The following is a 22481-nucleotide window of genomic DNA, read 5'->3' on the forward strand; positions in this document are numbered from 1 at the left end:
TGTGTGTGTGTGTGTGTGTGTGAGTGTGTGTGTGTGTGTGTGAGTGTGTGTGTGTGTGTGTGTGTGTGTGTGTGTGTGTGTGAGTGTGTGTGTGTGTGTGTGTGTGAGTGTGTGTGTGAGTCAGAAGCAGGCAGGCGTGGTGCAGCAGTGGTGACGCGGGCACACGTACGCCACCGCTCCAGCGAGGGCACTCTGCCCCAAGGCCACCGAGACCCCCTCGCCAGTTACGTAAGCTTTGCATAACAAAAAGCTCCGGCGCTGCCCTTGCAGCTGCAGGCACTCACAACGGCCACACGAGGGCGACAGAGAACCAGCAGCCTTAAAGCTCTCTAGGAGCACGCCGCACCACAGATGGAGAGGAGACAACCCTCTCCAAGTGGGAGTGAATGATTAGGACAAAATGTAGATATTACTTCCTTATATCTATTATGTAGATATAAGGAAGAACAAAATGTCCTGACTTCATGGTGCCCCCTCTCTTTTCCCCACATCTTAGTGGTACTCTACCCTAGCGCTGTAATATTGTAATATTGTAGTATTTGTAGTATAGTGGATTATGAGTTTTTTTTTTAACTGGTTTATTTTGTGCCTTGATTTTGGAATAGCAGGGTCATGTTGGGACTCACTATTCTACTGTTCTGACGGCTGTTCTAAATGTGTGTGTGTAGCCATCTCAACATGGATGGATGTAAGTACAGTGGATGGAGTAATGAGCCACAAGAATGGAGAATATTCTCCCCATTTCTCTCTTTCTCTTTCTCTTTCTCTCTCTCTTTCTCTCTGTCCTCCCTCCACTGGTTGATTGTGCCCACTCAGCGCTTTCTCTCCCAGAGGCCTCGGAGTGTTGAGCTCATTTCCATCCCATGCCACTGCATCATTACCCAGGATGCATCTCACTGAGTCTCACACACACACGCACACACATGCACACACACGCGCACACACGCGCACACACACACACACACACACACACACACACACACACACACACACACAGACATACATGCACACAGAAACAGCCTCTGGAGATGACAGACAGTGTGCTTAATAGCTGATATGCCTCGCTAAAGCCCTCAGGAATACTCAGTGGCTGAGTTTCGCTCACACTGTCGCCTCACAGCTTTGTGTTTGTGGCGAGTGACCACCCGAGATATGAGTTCCATATTCTCCTGCTGGAAGAAGAGAGTGAAGCAGTGACACGTTCTTTAGAGGGGTGAGCGTGAAGCAGTGGAACATTCTTTAGAAGGGTACGTTCTTTGGCACGTTCTTTGTAGCAGTGGCACGTTCTTTAGAGGGGTGAGCAGGCATCCTAGGTCTAAGTATGCTGGCTTTTTTTGTTAATGCCTAGTGGTTTTACTTGTCCGTTCCTTGTGGGGTTCCATACTAGACAACCATTATATTCACTTCTTCCCTGGTCACTCTTACCTCCATTCACCTAATGACACAGAGGGAGATGAGCCCATGGAGGCGTCACGTTTATCAGCTCCTGTCAGCCGCTGCATCAAAGCACAAGGTGCATTCAGAGGAGTTATTTCCCCCCCCCTCAATGCGGCTTTGATGATTGAAAAAGGGAACCTGAGATTGATGTGTTCATGATGGGAGAGAATGGATTGGGGGAGTGAGCATGATCTCGGCTGAGCCTGTCTTTGAAGGAGAGAAAAGGCTGCATCTGCGCCTGACAAAAAAACCTAGAGGAAGTTATTACCTTGATAGCGCTACACACACACACACACACGCACGCACGCGTGCAAGACACACATACAAACACACACACACACACGAATAGCTTCACATCTTTCTGTGTGTCTCAAACAAGCCTTGCACAAAATCACCACAGTAAATGACCTATGAAGCCATCATCGGCGGTGATCAGGCCTGAGGCCCATTATGGACCGTCCGTCATGGGTGAGGGGGCAGGGAATGGCCTCTTCCGACGCCACGGATGTGGGAGATGAGCTCTGAGAGTGTACGACAGCGGTCCAGAGAGCTCCACAGGACTGGTGACGCTAGCTCTCAGTGGCACCCTGGGTAGCAGGAAGGAGAGTGACCACAGTGAGGGTGGGAAGCAGGCATGCAGAGTGGCCACAGTGCGCTTGCAGAAAGGGCTCTACCGCCCGGTCAGATGAGAAGAAACTCAACACAGTTGTGTAGCTTCCTGTGTTGTAAGTGGTAATGAGTCAGTATGTGTTGATAAGCGGAGGGAAAGAGCGAAGGAAATTACTCTCTCTAATGACTCTGTTGAGATGGCACATCCACCTGCGTCATCGGCCACAATCAGCTGCCATTGTGCGAGTGAGTTTCTTTTCTCTCAAGTTTGACAAGTCTCTTTGAACTTACTGTTGGTCTTAGGACTGCAGGTGCTTGGGCTCTCTCTCTCTCTCTCTCTCTCTCTCTCTCTCTCTCTCTCTCTCTCTCTCTCTCTCTCTCTCTCTCTCTCACACACACACTCACACACACTCACACACACACACACACACACACCCACACGCATGCACACGCCAAAAGCATTCTGAAAAGCATGTGATTGCAGAGACGCTAAGCTTTCATAGTGACCTGTCCACCCCTTCTGTCCAGGCTTAACAAAAGACCAGAAAAGACTTTGGAGCTGTTTGTTCCATGTTGTTTAGCCAGCAGGTGTCAACGGGCCAAAAAGCCCACGTTTGATTTTTTTTTCTTTTTGTGGGGGTGACGTGTAGCTCCATTGAGCCTCTTCCGAGAGTGATCCCGCACCTGTCTGAGCTGCTGAGAGCCCCAGCTCCAGGCCCAGCCCCAGCTCCAGCTCCAGGCTGGCTTTAGAGGGGATTACGGCTCAGAGCGCTAATGGAGGATCACTCTGGCTGGAAGTGCAGGCCGCTGCTGTCCGTCAGGTGGCGAGACTGTCGGTAGGGAGGCCTGAGAGGGGATAGCCTCAGATCTGCACTTCAGATCGGGGGCCCGGGGGTGGGTGGGTTGTATGGGGGGGGGGGGGTGGTTTTGTGATGAGTGAAAAAACTAGAGCCGTTTCAATCAAATGGAATAGAATAGAATAGTATTTGGGTATAGAATAGAGTAGTATAGAATAGACTAGTATTTGGGTATAGAATAGAGTAGTATTTGGGTATAGGATAGAGTAGTATTTGAGGGTACTGTGTAAAATCAGTGGTTTAAAACAGGATCTTTGATCAAATAGAATTAATAAAACACAGTACAGCATTGTAATGATTTCCCTTCTGCCACCCCATATAATTGGGCTAAAACATGTAAGGGTGGCTAGAAATATACCACATACTACCACATATAATACTACAGTTATCTTATTTGGAAGAACTGAAGTGGAAATGGCTTAATATGGAAGCTGAGTGGTTTGATGGACAGATATGACGTAATGAAATGTGCACTCTGGTCAAGTAGGTCAAGTAGTATGTTGTTATGGTTGTTATGTCAGGCATCCCTGGAGATGCTATGAAGGTTGTGTCACCGTGAAGGGCTTGTTTACTTCTGCTTTGTTGTTTGCAGCCAACAGCTTGTGCACATGATCTCTCCCTCACTTATACACACACACAAGCACACATCTTTCTCACTTACTCTTTTCCATCAGTGAATACTCCCCTAGCATGCACTCACACCCATCCTTTCCTTAGAGTCATTCTGTCTGGCTCCCTCAGTCCATGTTACCCACCTGTAGCATAATGTGGTAGCTAGCTTCTCTGCTTTGGTCAGTGTTCACACCTAATAGCTTGTATTTCTCATTGCATTGCACACAGACATACAACCTACACACCAACCCACCCAACCACACACACACACACACACACACACACGCACACACACGCACACACACACACACACACACACACATCCTGTCTGCCCACACACACCCATACCCACACTCTTACCCATACTTTCCTTACAGTGGTTCTGTCAAGGTTTAGTCCCACCACCACCACCACAACCACCTCCACCACCTCCACCACCTCCACCACCTCCACCACAGCCCGCTGCCTTCCCCTCTCCACTGGCCCTCCGCCAAGCCCAGCGGCTCCGTCTGAATGGCACCTAATTGGAGCCCGGCCGTCGGCAGCGGGCGGACAAAAGAGAAACGGATTTGTGTCGAACGGGAGAAGATGCCTCCTCCTCCTCCTCCTCCTCCTCCTCCTACGACCTCGCGGGATTGCTTTTCTCTCCTCGAGTCGGAGGAGCGGCCCGGGAAAGATTTTGGGCAGCTGCCATGATGTTTTGTTTTCCTTCCGCTTTTGTTTTTCTTCTTTCCTTTCTCTCTCTCTCTCTCTCTCTCTCTCTCTCTCTCTCTCTCTCTCTCTCTCTCTCACCCTTCTCAAAGCTGAGCGCCAGGCCGATGAGTGGCTGGGTGCGTGGTGGTGGCGGGAGGACGCAGTCATCTCAGGCTGTTTCCCTGGCGCTTCGCAGCCTGTCGCTTTTATCGGCCCAAACGTAGCGTTGGTGTTCAGCTTAAAAGCCTTTGGAAAACACAGCTGGTGTTCAGTGAGCGGCCTCTAAATCCAGCGCCAGCAGCCGCTACTGTTTGGTAAACAGCCCTTAAACAAATCATTTTGTTTCGTAAACAGCTCACAAGAGCTGGTGTTTAGCAAAGAGCTTGGCAGCACAGTGGTGGTGTTCGGTAAACAGATCATAAAATCTCTTAATGTGTTAGAAGAGATCCTATTTCAGATATCAAGCCCTTGATATGAAGGCTAGCATTAATACAAGTTAAAGCAAACAGTTGGCCTGTAGGTGGTCACTGCACTGTAATAGCTTGGACAAGGCTATGCTAGGATATGCTTTTTATGCTATACTGATCTGGGTAGGGTGATCTGGCAGGTAGGTTTCGGTCTGACTAGCAAATGCTAAGTGATGGACTATTAGTGTAGCGGCCGTAGCTGGGTGGTCAAATGGACCAGGCTAGTTTTTAAGCTGTTTTTATACTGTGTGGAACTAGGATAAAACGAGTAGGGTCATCTTTGACCAGCAAATGCAGAGTGGAGGGCTGCTGGTCTGGCCGGTGGTCAGCTGAAACCGGTCTATGCCAGCTCTGTCAGGCCCGCAATGGGCCCTCGCTGGCAGAGGCGGGGTGGCTGTGCCCAGTCATGCCGAGCAAGTCACGGCGCTGGGTTTGGTGGTAAATTGGAGGCCTGAGACGGTCATTACGGGCAATGGGCCGTGCTGGCAGCCCTGTCTGATCTCTCTCTGCCGCGCCGAGGTCTCAGTGGTACCCAGGGGCGCAGGCCAGCCAGAGGAGTGGAACGCGGAGTATGACACACACACACACACACATTTACAGGCACTCTTTCAAAAACACACACACACACTCTCACACTGCCAGATATGCTCTCTCTCCACTGCACATTCTTATACACTAGCACACACTCAGTCATACAGAAACTCATTCAAATACACACACACACACACATAGTTTCTCTTAAAGGCGCTGCCAGCTTCACATTTTGCAGGCCTGATCTCTGAGCATTGTGCAATGATAAAATGTAGCAATTATGTTGCTGTTATTACCCTCCCTCCCTCTCTTGTCACATGAGCATGAATTGTACCCAAGGCTGCGTGAGCTTGGGCCATTTGATATGAGCATTGAAATACAATAGTATTGACAGCAGGGGAAGCTTCACACATTAACCTGCTGTAGTAAATCTGAAGAACAGCTGAACGTTGTAACTCATGAGTGCTGTCTCTGTCTCTCTCTCTCTCTCTCTCTCTCTCTCTCTCTCTCTATCTCTCTCTCTCTCTCTCTCTCTCTCTCTCTCTGTTGTTGGTGTTCTTTATGCATGCTGGCAGCTCTTCTGGGAAAAGCGGTTGAAAGGCCTCCGGTCGTTAGATGTCACAGAAGAAGTACTACGGACCATGGAACTTCCCAAAGGTTTACAAAGTAAGTGCTGGTCTCACTTGCGTACATGGGCACACACACACAGACAGACACACACACACACACAAACACACACACACACTCACTCACTCAGAGGTACACACTACGCGACAGGGTTTCTCCCTCCCATGACGAGTCTGTGTGTGTATGTGTGTGTGTGTGTGTCTTCCAGGCGTGGGTCCAGACGCGTCGGACGATACGCTGCTCACGGCCATCGCCAGCGCACTGCACACCAGCTCGGCGCCCATCACAGGCCAGACGTCCACGGCGGCAGAGAAGAACCCCGCCATCTGGCTCAACACCACACAACCCCTCTGCAAGGCCTTCATCGTCACCGACGAGGACATCCGGTACGTTCCGCTCCACGTGAGGCCATGCGGTTTCACTTACGTGTGCTTGCTGTGTAGGCTATGTCTGTGTTTAAAGTATTAGATTAGATTAGATTCAACTTTATTGCCATTCTACAGGTTCAGAGTACATTTATCAGAGCCAATGAAATGCGTCTAACAAGAACATGATTGTTTATGAAATTGTAGGTAAGAGTAAATACTACTGCATATCCTCAACCTTTTACATCTTGTACAGATACAAGCAAGCATTTATAATTAATGTGTTAGTCTTGTGTGTGCCTGGTTTTGTGTTTATGTGTAAGTGGGTTGAGGGCGAAGCGTCCTTATCTGTGTGGCCGATTTAAAAGAGCGATAGATAGTGAGGGATTGGAATATAGAGGTGACAGATTTATCTTGCACTAAGACCATGTGTGAATGGCAAAGCCATTTGGCATTCTAACGCCTAACTAAGAAACACAGGATTGTCCATCTGGGGTGTCTGTGTATGTCAGTAATGAACTTGTGGTCACCCACTGAGCCTTAGAGTGATTAGCTTCAGAATGTCGTTAATTATTGGTGGGCATTGTTGAGTTGGAGAAGGTCTATGTGGTCTGTGATTCAGCACTGCAGTTCTTTCCACAGCCACTAGATGGCAATATGTACACAGGAATGATGTCCTCGATATCACCGCAGAATGTTTGTCTGAGTCTTAGTGCGTGTGTGTGTATTTGTTCTTTTTGCATGTAATTGTGGTTTTTTGCACATATATCATTATCATATGTCATTATAATATTTCTGTTTACGTTAAAACCCTGCTGTTGCACACACAGCATTGTCCACCGTTCACTACTACACGTCCATCTGAACGCTGTGAGCACAGTTGTGCCAAATGGATCAGAGCAACTCTGTTCTCTCTCCCCCCCTGCCCCTCCTTACTGAGTGAGTGTAGTCTCTCCCGCCCCCAAATGAGTGACAAGAAGCCATTAGACTCTCTCCTGATCCAAGCCTGATCGCAAAGCCCCTCCACGTGATCCCTTCTAGCAGCTTCCAGAGCGTCCCAAAGGGTGATGCCATTGACCGTCAGCCACTGATATTTCAATGTGGTCCCAGCCTAGTAACTAATCAGGAAGAAAAGGACAACAGCAACAACACATGTCATTTGTATACTGTATCTAGGTAAACAGTGAAGGGGGGGGGGGGGTGTAAGGTGCTCACTTCATCCACCAGCAGCAATGTGTAGCACCCACCTGGGTAATGCCTGCACAAAGAGACAGATGTCTGTGGCCAGCCTGTCATTTCATGCAAGGTTCCACATGCTGAATAGAGGGCTGGGTCTCCCATAGTCCCCAGCTTAGACAGAAGTCAGCAAAGTAATTCCAGCCTCGCTCACCTCAGCTGTATTAAAAACCACACCACACGCCCATACCCTGTTTCAGTTTTTTTTATTAGTGTCTGAAAGAGCCTGTCTGGGCAAGACTTTGTGTCTGCACGCCTGCTTGGCTTTGGTGCTTCAAAACAAATGCAGATTGGTTCATCATTCACCACAGCAGCCTCCTGCCTGCAGAGAGCAGAGCACTGTGTGTGGTGTGTTTGTGCTCGGGAGTGTCAGAACAGCATCTCTCCGTGCGTTAAAGCAATACCTTTTCATCATAGCTCATTGGCGCTAATGGTTAGCGCAGCATTCGCCTCCCTACTCTTTGGAGGCACACAAATTAAGCTCACATTAGTTTAATTGTCTTTGATTTGGGTTTAATTGTCTTTTGCTGGGGCCCTGGAGCTGCAGGCACAATGTGACCCCCCCCCACTGTCCTCCCTTCCTCCCTCCACGTCAATGCTCATTCACTCCCCAATTCTCCAGCCCCCTACACTCACACACACACACAGACACACACTGATTAAAAGAAGGGGTGTTTGACTGCTTGGCGAAAATCGGGACCTCGCAAACATCCGAGGCTCACCTGTCTTTGAGGAAAGCAGTGGTGGTGTTTGTGGACGATCTGTGTTTGCGTTTGCTGAGCCGTGCGTTGGAGCCAGTGGTCTTCATTATAATGTTTGTGTCTTCCAGAAATGAGCAGAAGATGAATTTGCTCTGTTTTTGTTTGACTTTCCTTAATCGCAGAGACGCAAGCAGATGGTCTCACTGTATGTGTGTGTGTGTGTGTGTGGGGGGGGGGGGGGGCGTACGTGCGTGCGTGCGTTCGTGTGCGCACGTGTGCAGTTTAGACATAAAGGTGTGTCTGATAATTAAAGCTTAGAGGCTGAGATAGCTGTTCGCTGGAGATCCTATCTGTCTCCAAGACCAAGGTGTGCAGATGAGCTCTTTCTCTTGGTTGTTCATCCATCCCACCATTTCTGCCTCTTTGTTTTACCTTTCTCTTTCTCCTCCCTCTTCCTCCACTCCTCTCTGGCTCACCTGTCCTCTGTTCCCCCTCTCAGGGAGCAGGAGCTGAAGGTGTATCAGGCCCGCAGGAGTCTGGAGGAGGCGCTCCTGGCTGACGGGTTGGCGCGGGCCGCCGAATCCACCAGGGACATCAAGAGCAAGGCATGAGAAGAGTCCATCAGGTGAGGCCCGGGGGGTGTGTGTGTGTGTGTTGGTGTGGTGTATGCATTGGTGTGTATGTGTATGCATTGGTGTGTATGTGTATGCATTAGTGTGTGTGTGTGTGTCTTTCTGTGTGTGTGTGTGTGTGTGTCTTTCTGTGTCTGTTTGTTTAGTTCAAGTCAGTGGTCTGTGTGAGTGTGTGTGTGTGTGTGTGTTTGTGTGATGGTGGGAGTTGTAGCTTCATATATGGGTCCATATTACCCACTGTTCCCTCTCCCCCACCCATCCCTTGCACCCCGGCAGCGGTCAGGTTGCCATGGTAATAACTCTGGACATGGAATCGTGCGGCCTCATCTGTGAGTGACAGCGCGGGGGGGGTGGATGCCTCTCAGGAGTATCACCGTCTCGTCTCCCTCCTTTCATGTGCAGCTAATAAATCTTTTAAACCTAATTAATGCTTTAATACCCCACCGGCCATCTCCCATCCTACCCCAGCCACTGCTTCCTGCCCTCCCACCGAGGCCCAGACCCCCATCAGTGCTGAGCTGGGGAGGGGGCAGTCAGAGGAGGTGGGCGGGGTGGGGCATGGTTGGTGCCACTTCAGATGGGATATGGAGATATGACCGGATGTCCCCATCTTCTTTCCTTTCTTTTCCAAACGGTGTAGTGATAAAGCATCGCTGCTTAGTGTGTACGTAGGTGGCCACTTGAGGTCATGGCCAGGCCTAAATGTTCCCGTGAGACCTACAGTATGTCTTCCTGTGGCTTCCTGTGTACTCGGTGTTCAATCTCCTTTTGTGTAGCTCAGATGCTGCCTGGATGAAAACCACTGATGTGCACACAAATACTCTTGCCTGCAAGTTGCAGCCTTGCACGCTTTGTGTTGACAAGTACACTTACCAGCACTCTGATTCAAACCCTTTTACCGAGCATTTGGCTGCATTAAAGCAATACAACCTGTGTGTGTGTGTGTGTGTGTGTTTGCATGCGTGTGTTAGGTAGCTTGTCTTATCTGCTAATGGGTTTAATATGTTGGCAATGATGGGTGTGCCAGAAACCTGTGCACAACACACACACGGCACACGCACACACACACACACACACACACACACACACACACACACACACACACGGCACACGCACAGAGTCCCATTTGAAACCCAAAGGAGCCTGAGTCGGTGCGGTGAATAGCATTTGCATGAATTGAGAGGGCCGTGGGTGGGCAGCTCCTGAGATGAATGTGTGAGTCAGACTCGTCAGAAGGATGGGAACTCTCGTTTAAACAAGGATTCGGACCTCATCGCCCCTTCCTTGACCTCTCTTGCCAACTGGATGCTTTATTTGTCTGCTGTTTATATTCACTGTAAGGGGCCATACTCTCTAATGACCTTTGACCTGCTCATTTCACTGGTTGTAGTTGGGGTGGTGTACTCATTCATGTGATTCATGTGCCTCAGTTATAGCATGAGCTTAGTGGGTGGATGCTGACCAGCTACAGTTTAGCTGGGAAGGGGTTCTTTTCCAGGAGAGTGTCCTCATTGGCTGACTGCACACAACGGTGTTTTTACTGTCGTGAGGGTTAAATGCCTTCTTAAAGCCTTATTAAAACTCACACATTTAAACCCCTCTCCCACACACACAGACACAGAGACACACACACACACACACACACACACACACACTCACAAACGCACACGCAAACTCACAAACAATTCACTTTTTGTCTTGTGCAAACACAAAATATTTACAGTCCTTTTATGCACATACGCATGCGTATATATAAACACACACACACACACACACACACACACACACACACATTCCCTTACACACCCTAATCCCAGAGGAAGGAGAGGAGGCACGGCGGAAATCCCAGCTGCCGGTGTCTCAGGGCCTGATAAAAGACTGTTGTGAGAATGCGGCAGGGAGAAGCATGTGAAGTGAAATGGAGGGAAGGGAGAGGTGAAGAGAGATGATTAGCTCCCTAATCTCCTACCTGCACTTTTTAATCCTCTGTACATGCTAATCAAGGCTGCAGGCAGGTCTCGGCCTCCACAGTGTGGGTGTGTGTGAGTATGTGTCTGATGTGAAAAATATATACATATATGAAGAATATATTGTGTATGTCTCCTTTCTTTTATGCAAGTGAAATGTCAATCGGTACGTATTTCAGTATGTTCAGTATTCTGTTATGTGTATATATATATATATATATATATATAGTTTGTGTATGCTATTGTGTGTGTGTGTGTGTGTGTGTGTGTGTGTGTGTGTGTGTATATGTTGTGCTGGTTGGAGCATGTGTGGTGGTTACCACCCAGCCTGAGTTACCCAGTGCCAACTCCAGACCCACTGCAGTCACTCTCACTGGCAGAGACGTGATTATTCAGCAGACAATAGACAAAAGCCCTGCACCAAACACTCTGAATAGACACACACACACACACACACAACTGCAGACACTTCCTCAGCAAGCTGTTACAGGCGCGGAATTTTGATGTAAACCCCATACACACACAAACACTATCTCTCTCTCTCTCTCTCTCTCTCTCTCTCTCTCTCTCTCTCTCTCTCTCTCTCTCTCTCTCTCTCTCTCTCTCTCTCTCTCTCTCTCTCTCTCTCTCTCTCTCTCTCTCTCTCTCTCTGACACACACACTTTTTCTCTTGCTCACACACACTCAACACTTTTTCTCTCTCACACACTCTTACATGCACACACAGATACTTGCAAAAGCAGGCAGACTCTGAGCCATCTGTGTCAGCGGTTTGTCAGGCTGGTTGTGAAGGGTGAAATGAGGGGGAAAAGTGATTATTATTTATTATTATTTCTCGCTAATCGGGCTGATATTAATGTTTTATCACTTAATTGCGGGCTGAGATGACGCTGGGTCCCTGCTGCCCCTGCCCTTACTAATCAGAATGTGTTTAGACATGGAGCATTAGACAGTGCAGCCATTTACAGAAAAACACAGATAAGCATGAGTGTGAGACATCAGGAATGCATTCTCTTTCTGTGTGTGTGTGTGTGTGTGTGTGTGTGTGTGTGTGTGTGCGCGCTCATACATGTGTAGAGGCTCTGTGTCGTCAAGTTCTGGATTGGCAAGGATGCTAATTAGCAGGAGTGCCGCAAGTAACAGTTCTTGGTCCTGTATGATCTAAATGGTGGTTGTACTTAAGAAGGAGACAAAGGAGAGAGAGGAGATAGACTGGTAGCCGAGGGGATGTCTGAATCTCTCTCTCACCCTCTCTCTCTCCCACTCACTCTCTCTCTCTTTCTCCCCCCCCCTCTCTCTCTCCCCCTCTCTGTCTCTCTCTCTTATCTCCACAGCCCTCCTTCTGACCCCTCCCTCCTGTCTCTAGTGATCTCTCTGCTCCTCCAGCATTTTTATCTCTTGCAGTAGTTCTTTCTGTCGTTTCCTCTGTCTGCCCCATGCACCCCCCCCCCACACACACACACACACTCACTCACAATCGCGCATACACACATGTACACACACACTCACACACTCACAATTGCACACACACACGTGCACACACACACCACACACAGTCTCAATCTCTATGTAGTGTCAGCCCATATATCTCTCTTTCTGCTTGTCTCCCTTTGTCTTCTTCTCTCAGTTCCCCACTGTGTCTCTCCCCTCTCCTCTCTCTCTTTCTCTCTCTCCCTCTCTCTCTCCCTCTCCTCTCTCTCTTTCCCTCTCTCTCTCTGCCCCTCTTCCGCGGTGCAGTTCTCCAGAAGCAGCCTGTGGGTTATAGGTAGCCTGTAATCGGTGACTCTGCAGGCTCGTCTCGGGAGGCCACACATTCCCCCTCTGCTACTACAGTAGGGCACCACGCTGACTGGATCTCAGAAACATTTTAATAGAGCTCTCCTCCGATAACCCTAGAGTGACACCCCCCATCCCCCATCCTGCATAGGTAATAGCTAAGTAGCACTCATTCCTTTTCATTCAGCCCTCCAATGGAGACATTCTGAATTCTTGGGATAGAATGCTGAGTGAATGAGAGATTTTGGAACACTCAGACTCAGCCTTTTGTCGAGCGCTGTGTGAGGAGCCGCTGTGCCCTCCGCCAAACCGCTCCACCGTGTTGTCCCTGCCCACAGGAGGGCACCGTGCCCTTTCAGCTCAACAAGGTGCCACGTTGCGCCCCCCCCCCCCACGCACCCCCCTACACCCTTCGGCGAGGGGTACAAGAGTGACGCATCCCTGACTAGTACTGCACTGTTCCGCAAAAGCATGAGCATGCACCACGGAGATGGAGGAGGCAGAGATGAGAGCAAGTGACAGACACAGCAGAGAGGAGAGTGCGTTTGGGGAAGAGGAGGAGTGTGTGTGTGTGTGTGTGTGTGTTGGTCCTCTGTTTTTACCCAACACTCTTTTTTATTGCTTCTTAAAAAGAAGGAATTTAAATTAAGCAATAAAACGTGTTAATATTAGGCTCCTTAAGTAATCCCCCCCACCCCTTCTCATCTGTGCTGTGTCTGTGAGTGTGTGTAATTAAAGCCAAGGGTTGTGGGCAAACCGCAGAACTGGGGGGCCATTTGTTCTAATTAGTCCTTCTATTTTGTCTCCCCCATAAGTGGGGGTCTAAGTGAAAAGCCTCTGCTAATGGAGATACAAATTTGCGCATGCTGGGCGCTCGCTCGTGTTGATGGCTGTTTGTGGGGGTTTATCTTTAAAATGTGTCAGTGGTACAATATGTCGAGTAGACTTAAAAGGCACTTTATAATGCAGATAATTCAGCCAATCCTTTTTTTTTTTCTTATAGTTCCTTATAATGGCACTGGAGAATGTGAGCTTGACTGTGCTGAAATGGAATAAATCAGGAACACTTCAGTGATATTTCCTCAAAAGTGTTCAACCATCAGATTTACCCATTTTGCATATTAAATCTGCAAATGGGCTCCTGGATAAACGGCACATCAACGCACCGCCAGGCCCACCCGCTAGTACATTCCAAGCTGCTTGTTTTTTGTATTTTCAGACTTGACGGCACACTTGCTGGAGCACTCCTCGTAAACATGGAGCGCTGTCTTGCTCTCTCGCTCAGCACGTGGCCAAATGCAAGGTGGCGCACAAAGACGCAGAGGAAGTGAGGATCCTCCATCAGGGGCAGATAAGGGGAAGTAAAAAGGGGGCCCATAAACGTGGTGGACGCGTAAAGAGGCATCAGGATCCATAAGACTCTTGTGGCGGGCCACTCGCATGTGTCTACGCAGCAGGGCACAGGGGCTGATGGAGCTTGTTGAGCCGGGGCCTCACAGGGAGGTGGGGGGGGAGGGCATCTGAAGGTGGAGGCTGCCTGTGTGTGACAGTTTACCCCCCAGAGCCCCCCCCCCACCTCTGTGGGTGGAGGAGGGTGGAGCATCCATGACTTCCATTCCTTCTGCTCTTTGTTGCGTCTTTTTAAGCCTCATGTTGTTTCTTCTTGCTTTTCTTCAGCCTTCTCTCCCCTCATGTGTTGGCCTCACTCCCTCCCTCTCTTCTTTCTTTGTGCTGCTTGGGCTGGGTTTGCGCTGTCTGCGTCCTCTCTCTCTTGTTCAACTTTTTAAGGAAGACCCTGTGATGTCTCACCCGAGGAGTTCAGAGCACGACCCCCTGCTGTTCTCTCTCTTTCTCTCACTCTCTCTCTCTCTCACACACACACACACACACACACGCACACACACACTCATTACATACATACTGTATAGGCACCAACTGTTTTTTTCTGGATAGGCTCTTCAGAGAAACCCTCATTTGCCAGCACATACATACACACACCCACATAAGTACAGGCTCCTGCAGGCCACCAGCTCTCCCTCCCGGTCCCTTTGAACCTCGTATTGATGCCTCTCGTCGCTTTTCCTTTCCCACTCTTGGTGCTTTTCTCGGTGCCCATCTGGGATTCTGGTGTCTTGTCCCTCTGCTTTAACACCATCTAACCCCTGTGCTTGACCTCCGCTGGAATCTCTCTGAGGGGACCAAGAGCTCCAGACGTGTGTGTGTGTGTGTGTGTGTGTGTGTCTCTGTGTGTGTCTGTGTGTGTGTGTGTGTGTGTGTGTGTGTGTGTGTGTGTGTGTGTCTCTGTGTCTCTGTGTCTCTGTGTCTGTGTGTGTGTGTGTGTCTCTGTGTCTCTGTGTGTGTGTGTGTGTGTGTGTGTGTGTGTGTGTGTGTGTGTGTGTGTGTGTGTGTGTGTGTGTGATTCGTGATTGCATACTGTATGTGTGCATTTGTGTGTGCCATATCTGACCACGAGGCCTTATGCTCAGCTCTCTGTGTTAATGGAAGATGGCAGTCCGCGCAGATGCAGATTTTTCAACAGGATGCCAGCAGCAGTGTGTGTGTGTGTGTGTGTGTGTGTGTGTGTGTGTGTGTGTGTGTGTGTGTGTGTGTGTGTGTGTGTGTGTGTGTGTGTGTGTGTGTGTGTGTGTGGAGGGGAGACTGCATAAATAACCACGGCAAAGAGACATCCGAGTACAATCCCTTACGATGTAAATGACCGAAGCAGGGCCTCTGGGAGGGTGGCTGTCCACGCCATCTAATATAATGACTCACATGACCTTTCAGTGGTTGACCTTTCACCTTTCACTAGATGATGGTCTGACCTCTGTCTCTGTGTCCACAGGGAGTGGATGTCTTCCGTGTCTTTTGGACGCCTGACGCCATGTCACTGGTTCCTGCCTCCAGACTCCTTCCCAGCACAGTGTCACATCCTCTAACCAACAGCTTTAGCCAAGGCCTTCTGGAATCTTTTATGTCGTTGTCTATTGTTTTTTGTTTTGTTTTTTGATGTACATATCTATATATAATTTCAGAACAATGCTTATTTTGTGTCATATATTTTTTGGAATTTAAATATTCTTTTATATATATATATAAATAAATAATTATATAAAGAGAGGCAAATATTTGAGCAATATTCTTTGAACTTCTGGGAACTTTTGCGAGTCAGGTTGCAATCTGCTGGATTGGTATTGCTAACTGTTTTTACTTCCACATGTTCTGTCTGGTGCGGTTGGTTGTAAGGGATTTTGTTCTTTTCAGGGTTTGTAATAGATAATTAATGCATTTACATGAATATAAATGGAAAACTGCTTATTTAAGAAAATTTTATACCTTGAGAGAAAATACTTGTACATTTCTTGCATCACTTTAGAGTAAATAAATGATTATATTCACACGTGCCTTCCCGTGTTTTTATATGTGCAAGGAAAAGCCGGAGGTTGCCCAAGGCGGTGTTGAAAGGTATGTTTCTTAAAGCAGTTAGGAGGCCTTGTAAGTAGTTTTCTCTCAAAAGCGCGAGTGGTTCTGGTGGTGGAAGTGCTTCCAGGTCGGATTTGGCGCTTAGATGAGCACAGCTCCTGTAATTAAACTCTCATCTCGGTTCTGCTGCCACAGCCGGAGCCCGCTAGCCTGGACTGCACACACACACACACACACACACATACACATCAGTGTGAGAGAGCCCCTTCCCACCCTGTAGCTTTCTTGTTCAGTCTGTCTTTGTTGTGTTTTTTTGTGTGAGTGTGTGTGTGTGTGTGTGTGTGTGTGTGTGTGTGGCTCCAAGGTCTGTAGTATAATATATGGTGTGTATTTTCCTCACTGTGTTGTCTAATGTGTGTCAGTCTGTCTTTGTTGTGTTTGTGTGTGTGTGTGTGTGTGTGTGTGTGTGTGTGTGTGTGTGTGTGTGTGTGTGTGTGTGTGTGGCTCCAGCTCCACAGTGTGTAGTATAATATATGGTGTGTATTTTCCTCACACTGTTGTCTAATGTGTGTCAGTCTGTCTTTGTTGTGTTTGTGTGTTTGTGTGTGTGTGTGTGTGTGTGTGTGTGTGTGTGTGTGTGTGTGTGTGTGGCTCCAGCTCCACGGTGTGTAGTATAATATATGGTGTGTATTTAGTGTGTAGTACTCAGTGTGTAGTATAATGTATAGTGTGTTTTTTACTTACTGTGTCTAATGTGTTGTGTGTGTGCGTGTGTTTGTGTGGGCGTTGGTTTCTTCTAAAGAAACATGTCTCATGGTGTTTACATCACTGACTTGAGCTTTTTCAAATATTCCCATGGCAACATGTGGCACTGTGTGAGCACGCACGACCACATAAACCACACACACACACACACACACACACGCCCCAAATCCACAGATCTTTGGATCAACATCAGTAGCTTGAGAGTACACTCTCCACAGAAACTGCTTCAGATCTCGCCCCAAACAGACATCACATCGCCCCCATAGTCCAGTGATATAGTTCCATTCGAGTTTGTGTGTGTGTGTGTGAGATTGTGTGTATGTGCGCGGTAGGCATGCAGGCATGCTGCAGAGTGCAGGAGCAGCCAAACAAGCGTGTGTGTTTGTTCGGGTGAGGAGGGGTGCAGATGCTCAGGTGAGCCCCCATGCAGGTAAGCTGGTGCTCAGCCCAGTAGGGGCACACGTGTGTGTGTGTGTGTGTGTGTGTGTGTGTGTGCGCGCGTTTGTCAGAGAAAGAAAAATAACAGGCATTCTCAGGCATTCACACAAATGTTAATGTAAGCTTTATTTTTGCCATGCCTGTAGCAGTGTGAAGAAGACCCCATGAGAACTGTCTTATACAGAATCTTATACCCACACACATTCAAAGGAAATGGACTAATGTAAATCTCTGCCTTGACCCATGTGTGTTAGTATGTGTGCACATGAGATAACTGCCTTTAGGCAGGAATCTGGTAGTGATTCACTGTCACTGAAACCACCATAATAATTCAACGAATTCTGTAGACCCAATTTTTTCCATTTAACATTTTTCATTATTTGTTCCTTTTGACTGATTACAGAACTATCACAGTATTCCACGTGTGATTAGCCAGATTAGGATTTTGTTTTCATCCAAAAACACTTCTACATCAAGGTGAGAGTAAGAGTATGAACGTGTGCCGCGTTGCCTGTTGTTCGTGTGAAGACGCGTCGGCGCTGAACGTTTCATTACGGTCGCGAGTGGCGCCAGCTCTGTGCCACAGAGAGTCATTTGCATTCACTAATGGTCCGCCGTTGCCAAGTTGTTATCAGTTCATGAGAAATTAAAATTTTCTCTTCCTTGGCAGACGCCTGCGTGCAAAACGTCCACAGAATCCCATTTGCATCTTATAATGGTCACGCTTTGCATAAAATCTTGGACTTGGGGAGAGAGGGTGGTGGTGGGGGCTTTTAAGTTAAAAGTGCATTTGGGGTCCCGAGGTGCTTCCACAAAGCACTTTGGCTACATGGCGCCTCGGGACATTCCCTAAAATCTGTTAGCATAAGTTTGCAATCTGTTGAGAGCCAATAACCCCAGGTACAGACCACAACCCCAGCTACCTCAACACACGTGAAGACTCATTTGGAAGTTGCACAGCTTTTCAGTGTGGAGTTCATTTTCACACGTTATGTTTTTTTAAGTGATTTTGTTAAAGGTTAAGAGTGCACAGATTTCTGTATAATACATCTGCACCTATTGTACATTACTGCCAGATAACACTGACAGAAGCAGATTCAACCACACATTAAAGGAATAATGGTGGTGATGACTGAGATTCGTTGACGTCTCAGAGAAACTATTAACAGACTAGCATTGCATTTGGAATGCAAAATACCCAACATTATTTGTCACGCAATCCATCTGATTTGTGGCCTCCATCTCCCAGTCATCTCTCTCCTCTGTAATTAAACAAATCACAGAGTAAAGAATATGCATCGCAGAGACAAATGAACAACTTAAAGTAATATTCTATCACTCCCTCTATTTCACTCCCACACTATAATATATCTGCCCTTTTTAAAGGCAAAAATATATTTTGGTTAGTGAGACCATGGGTGGGTGGGTCTAAACCCATCCTCTCTCCTCTTCCCCTGGTGGTATAACTGTTCTGAAGGTCAGTGTGTGTCTCTCTCTCTGTATGTGTGTGTGTGTGTGTGTGTGTGTGTGTATGTGTTGAAAGTGTGTTTGTTTGTATCCAGAGTGCTCTCCACTGATGGAAATCAATAGCTAATTGAATGTATTCATCCCGGTGGTGTCCTGGGTATTTTCTTCAGCCCATGCTGTGGGAGAGAGAGCTCTCTGGGCCGTAGTTGGACCATGCTTTCTAATTACTGTGGAGTACTACTAGCCAGAAGGAGGGCAATCTCAGCCTTACTGTTGTTCACCCATGCTTACAGTATACACTCTGGCCATTAAGGGGATTTCCTCTGGAAGCATAGAGGACACATATGAGGTGCATATAAGGCTTTAAAATGACCATTGAGATCACAGCGCCACTTAACTATTCGTTCTGTAACCTATAGTAGACCCTCAGATACAGGTTTGTTCCATTGCCAGGCTCTCACTCTTCTCTCGGTGTACTTGAGAGACCTTTGCTGACCAAAGGCTGGAAGCTCCTTGTCCCTCCTGTAGAAATGTCCCTTTTTTCTATGTTTTTTTCCCCCCACTCCACCACACCACTCGGCCACTGAGAGTGTCCTGAGAGCTCTTCTGCCATGGCCAGCGCTTCAGTGTAATTGCCTCTGCAGCTCCCCTGTGGTGCCGGCATATCGACTGTGATAAATACGCATGGGATGGGGGGGGTGGGGGTGGGTTGGGTGCACCAGCCACTCACTCACTCATTCACTCACTCGCTAACCATGGCTGAGCTGTGTTGTTGATGCCATGCCAAGGTTGAGAGCGGACGGTAGAGAGCTAAGGTCAGCTCATACCCACTAGGCATCAGAATGGGCTTTGTAACAGGGTTACAGACAGTTCAGCTCAGCCCCCCCACCCCCACAGCCTGCTGCCAGCCCCTTCACTTTGAATGGAGCAAATTACGGCTTCCACATCTCTGATGTTTTATTCAACCCCAAAAGCTAGAATGACTTCATTTGCCCTTAAATCCGTTTAGTTTTTTATGACTTTGACAAGGATTTGCCGTGCTAGCTGACTGTGTCAATGTGCTGCCGTGGAGAGAGAGGAGGCACTGACTGACTTGCAGAGATGCCTTTAATGCCTTTCAGATCCCAGGCCAGAGCGTGCTTTAAGAGGGAGCGTCAAATGCGCCTTTCTAATTGGGGCTTGGTATATGCGGGCATCTTGTGTTCGGATTCCACAGCTGTGTCGTCCTATCTGTCTGACCGCTGACCATGAAATGAGATGAGTCTAGCTGCTGGGTACAGAGTCCCCTCTCCTCTCCTCTCCTCTCCTCTCTCTCCTCTCCTCATCTTTTTTCTCCTCTTTCCTCTCCTCTCCTCCTCTTTCTCGTCTGGTGCTCATCATAGACCTCATCTCGTCGTATTTCTTTTTCATGGGCCGTCGTTCGTTCGTTCACTCACTCATTCATTCACAGGGCCCCGGGCCGTGCAGACAGGGACCTGAAACACTGGAACTCTGTAAATCTCCCCGTTGTGGATGCAGCATCTGTCGGGCAGTTCCTCGCACAGCATCTTCACCTCACGCCGCACACCTCAGCAGCAGACACACCACGCCTGCCATTTCTGCACAGATGTTATTCGTTATTGCAGAAAACATGGCTTCCTCTGCAACCCCCAACCCCCCCCCCCCCCACACACACACACACACACACACACATACGCCCCCCTCCCTCTTCTTTTCCTATGAGATTGTAATTGGGCTCCACTCTCTCCGCTTTCTTGCTCTCCTCTCCTGCTCTCTCACAATTATAAATCAGGCCTGATCAGCCGGCTGTCAGGCTAAGGAAATGGTTTCTTGCTTTTGTTTTCATGCCGGCTGCAGTTTTGTTTTTTTATGGTGGTGAGCTCGCTGCTGCCCAGATCAGTGAGGAAGAGTGTGTGAGCAAGAGGTCAGGAGAGGTCACTTCATGATGAATGCCCCTTTTTATCTTTTAAAGCTTTTTTTTTCCCTACCATGGCGTTCCTTGAATGAATGTGCTTCCTGTTTGAAAGGTTTGAGGAAGTTATTAGTGCTAAGGTTCTGGTCGAGATGGTCTTTGTTCGTTTATAGTGGTCATTCCTCATGGGCAATCAACAATTCTCAACTCTGACCTTCAGTGCAAAGCTTTGGCTCATGTATTTGATGTGGACATGTGTGGACATCAAACCAACTCACCCTCTACTGTAGCTCGATGCTGCTACAGTATACACAGTTTTCAAAGCTATCAAACAATATATATATATATATATATATATATATATATATATATATATATATATATATATATATATATATATATATATATATATATATATATACAGCGGGGAAAAAAAAAATATTGAACACGTCAACATTTTTTTGAGTAAGTATACTTCATTAGTATTAACTTAGGTAATTCACACATATAAAAAAATCCAAACATTAATGTTCATAAGTAGAGTTATGAGTAAAAAAGGGGAATGCCACAGGAAAAAAGTATTGAACACGCCTACTGAAATTTCTTAAATACTTTGGAAAACCCTTTATTTGTAATGAGAGCTTCAAGGCATTTCCTCTATGACGAAACTAATCAGTCGCAGTATTCAGGTGTGATTTTGGCCCATTCTTTTAAACAGATAGTCTTTTAATATTGAAGATTCCAGGGGTCCCACTTGTAAATCCTGATCTTTAGGTAACTTCCAAAACTGTTCAATTGGATTTAAGTCAGGGCCTGAATTTCCTTTCTCTAAAACCAATTGAGAGTTTCCTTTGCTGAATGCTTTGGATCATTGTCCTGCTGGAAGGTCTAGCCATGTCTCATCCTCATTGTTCTGGTGGATGTCAAGATTCTCCCAGAAAAAATCATTTCTTCAACTGTATGAAGTCTGCCAGTACCAGGAGATGAGAAACAGCCCCACACTGTGATGCCTCCACCTCCAAACTTCACTGGTGTGTAGTATGACATCCAAAGAGTTAAATTTTGCTCTCACCCGACATGTTTTTGTGGAGTGCATTACCTATGATTTTCTCTGTAACAATTGAACCTGCTGCCTCCCAGTCTTTCTGGAGTGGTCCTTGGCTCTTAGGCTACACTTCTGACTATCCTTCTGACTTCCTGGTCAGAAATCTTGTGAGGAGATCCTGTGCATGGCCGATTGATGATGCAGTGATGTTCCTTCCACTTGCAGATAATGGCTCCAATACTGCTTACTGGATGATTCTGAAGTTTTGAAATGCATCTGTAACCAGTTCCATTGATATGTTTTGCAACAATAATGTTGCAAAGGTCTTGGAAGAGCTCTTTGCTTTTACCCATCATGACATGTTTCTTGTGTAACAACTTGGTAACGAAAAACCTTTTTATAGCTCATCAATATGTACTAACCCAGCTTACATTAATTTGAACAGATAGGAGAGATAATTACTCTCTAACTATATATAGATTCCAGCTCGTTCCTTGCCATTCCTTGCCTTTGTGTACAGTTTTTTCTTAGTGTGTTCAATACTTTTTCCCTGTGCCATTACACTTTTTTACTCATAACTCTACTTAGGGACATTAATGTTTGGATTTTTTAATATGTGTGGATTACCTAAGTTAATACTAATGTCTGTAGAAAATTTAATGCGAATAGCCTCTCTGGAAGTATACTTACTGAAAAAAATGTTGACGTGTTCAATACTTATTTTCTCCGCTGTATATACTGCCTGGCCAAAAAAAAGGTCACACACTCCTTTAGCTTTGATTATAGCACGCATTCGCTGTGGCATTGTGTCCACAAGCTTCTGCAATGTCACAACATTTATTTCTGTCCAGCGTTGCATTCATTTTTCGCCAAGATCTTGTATTGATGACGGGAGATTCGGACCACTGCGCAAAGTCTTCTCCA

The 22481-nt window shown here is 47.3% G+C and overlaps 1 protein-coding gene across 1 annotated transcript in view; it reads left to right on the plus strand.

Moving 5' to 3' along the window:
• Window positions 1-15905, plus strand: part of mbd2 (methyl-CpG binding domain protein 2) — a 37829-nt gene extending 21924 nt beyond the window's left edge. Inside the window, exons 4-7 of the mRNA XM_076283707.1 lie at window positions 5782-5872; window positions 6042-6219; window positions 8635-8760; window positions 15353-15905. Of these exons, the coding sequence (XP_076139822.1) occupies window positions 5782-5872; window positions 6042-6219; window positions 8635-8746 (381 nt within the window). The 3' untranslated portion in view covers window positions 8747-8760; window positions 15353-15905. The remainder of the gene's footprint in view (window positions 1-5781; window positions 5873-6041; window positions 6220-8634; window positions 8761-15352) is intronic.
• Window positions 15906-22481: the final 6576 nt, after the last annotated feature.

Source organism: Alosa pseudoharengus, unplaced genomic scaffold (genome assembly GCF_046254945.1).
Source record: "Alosa pseudoharengus isolate Yale_2024_CS ecotype anadromous, Long Island Sound unplaced genomic scaffold, YU_APseudo_1.1 YU_APseudo_1.1_scf_14, whole genome shotgun sequence".
Classification (NCBI taxonomy): domain Eukaryota; kingdom Metazoa; phylum Chordata; class Actinopteri; order Clupeiformes; family Clupeidae; genus Alosa; species Alosa pseudoharengus.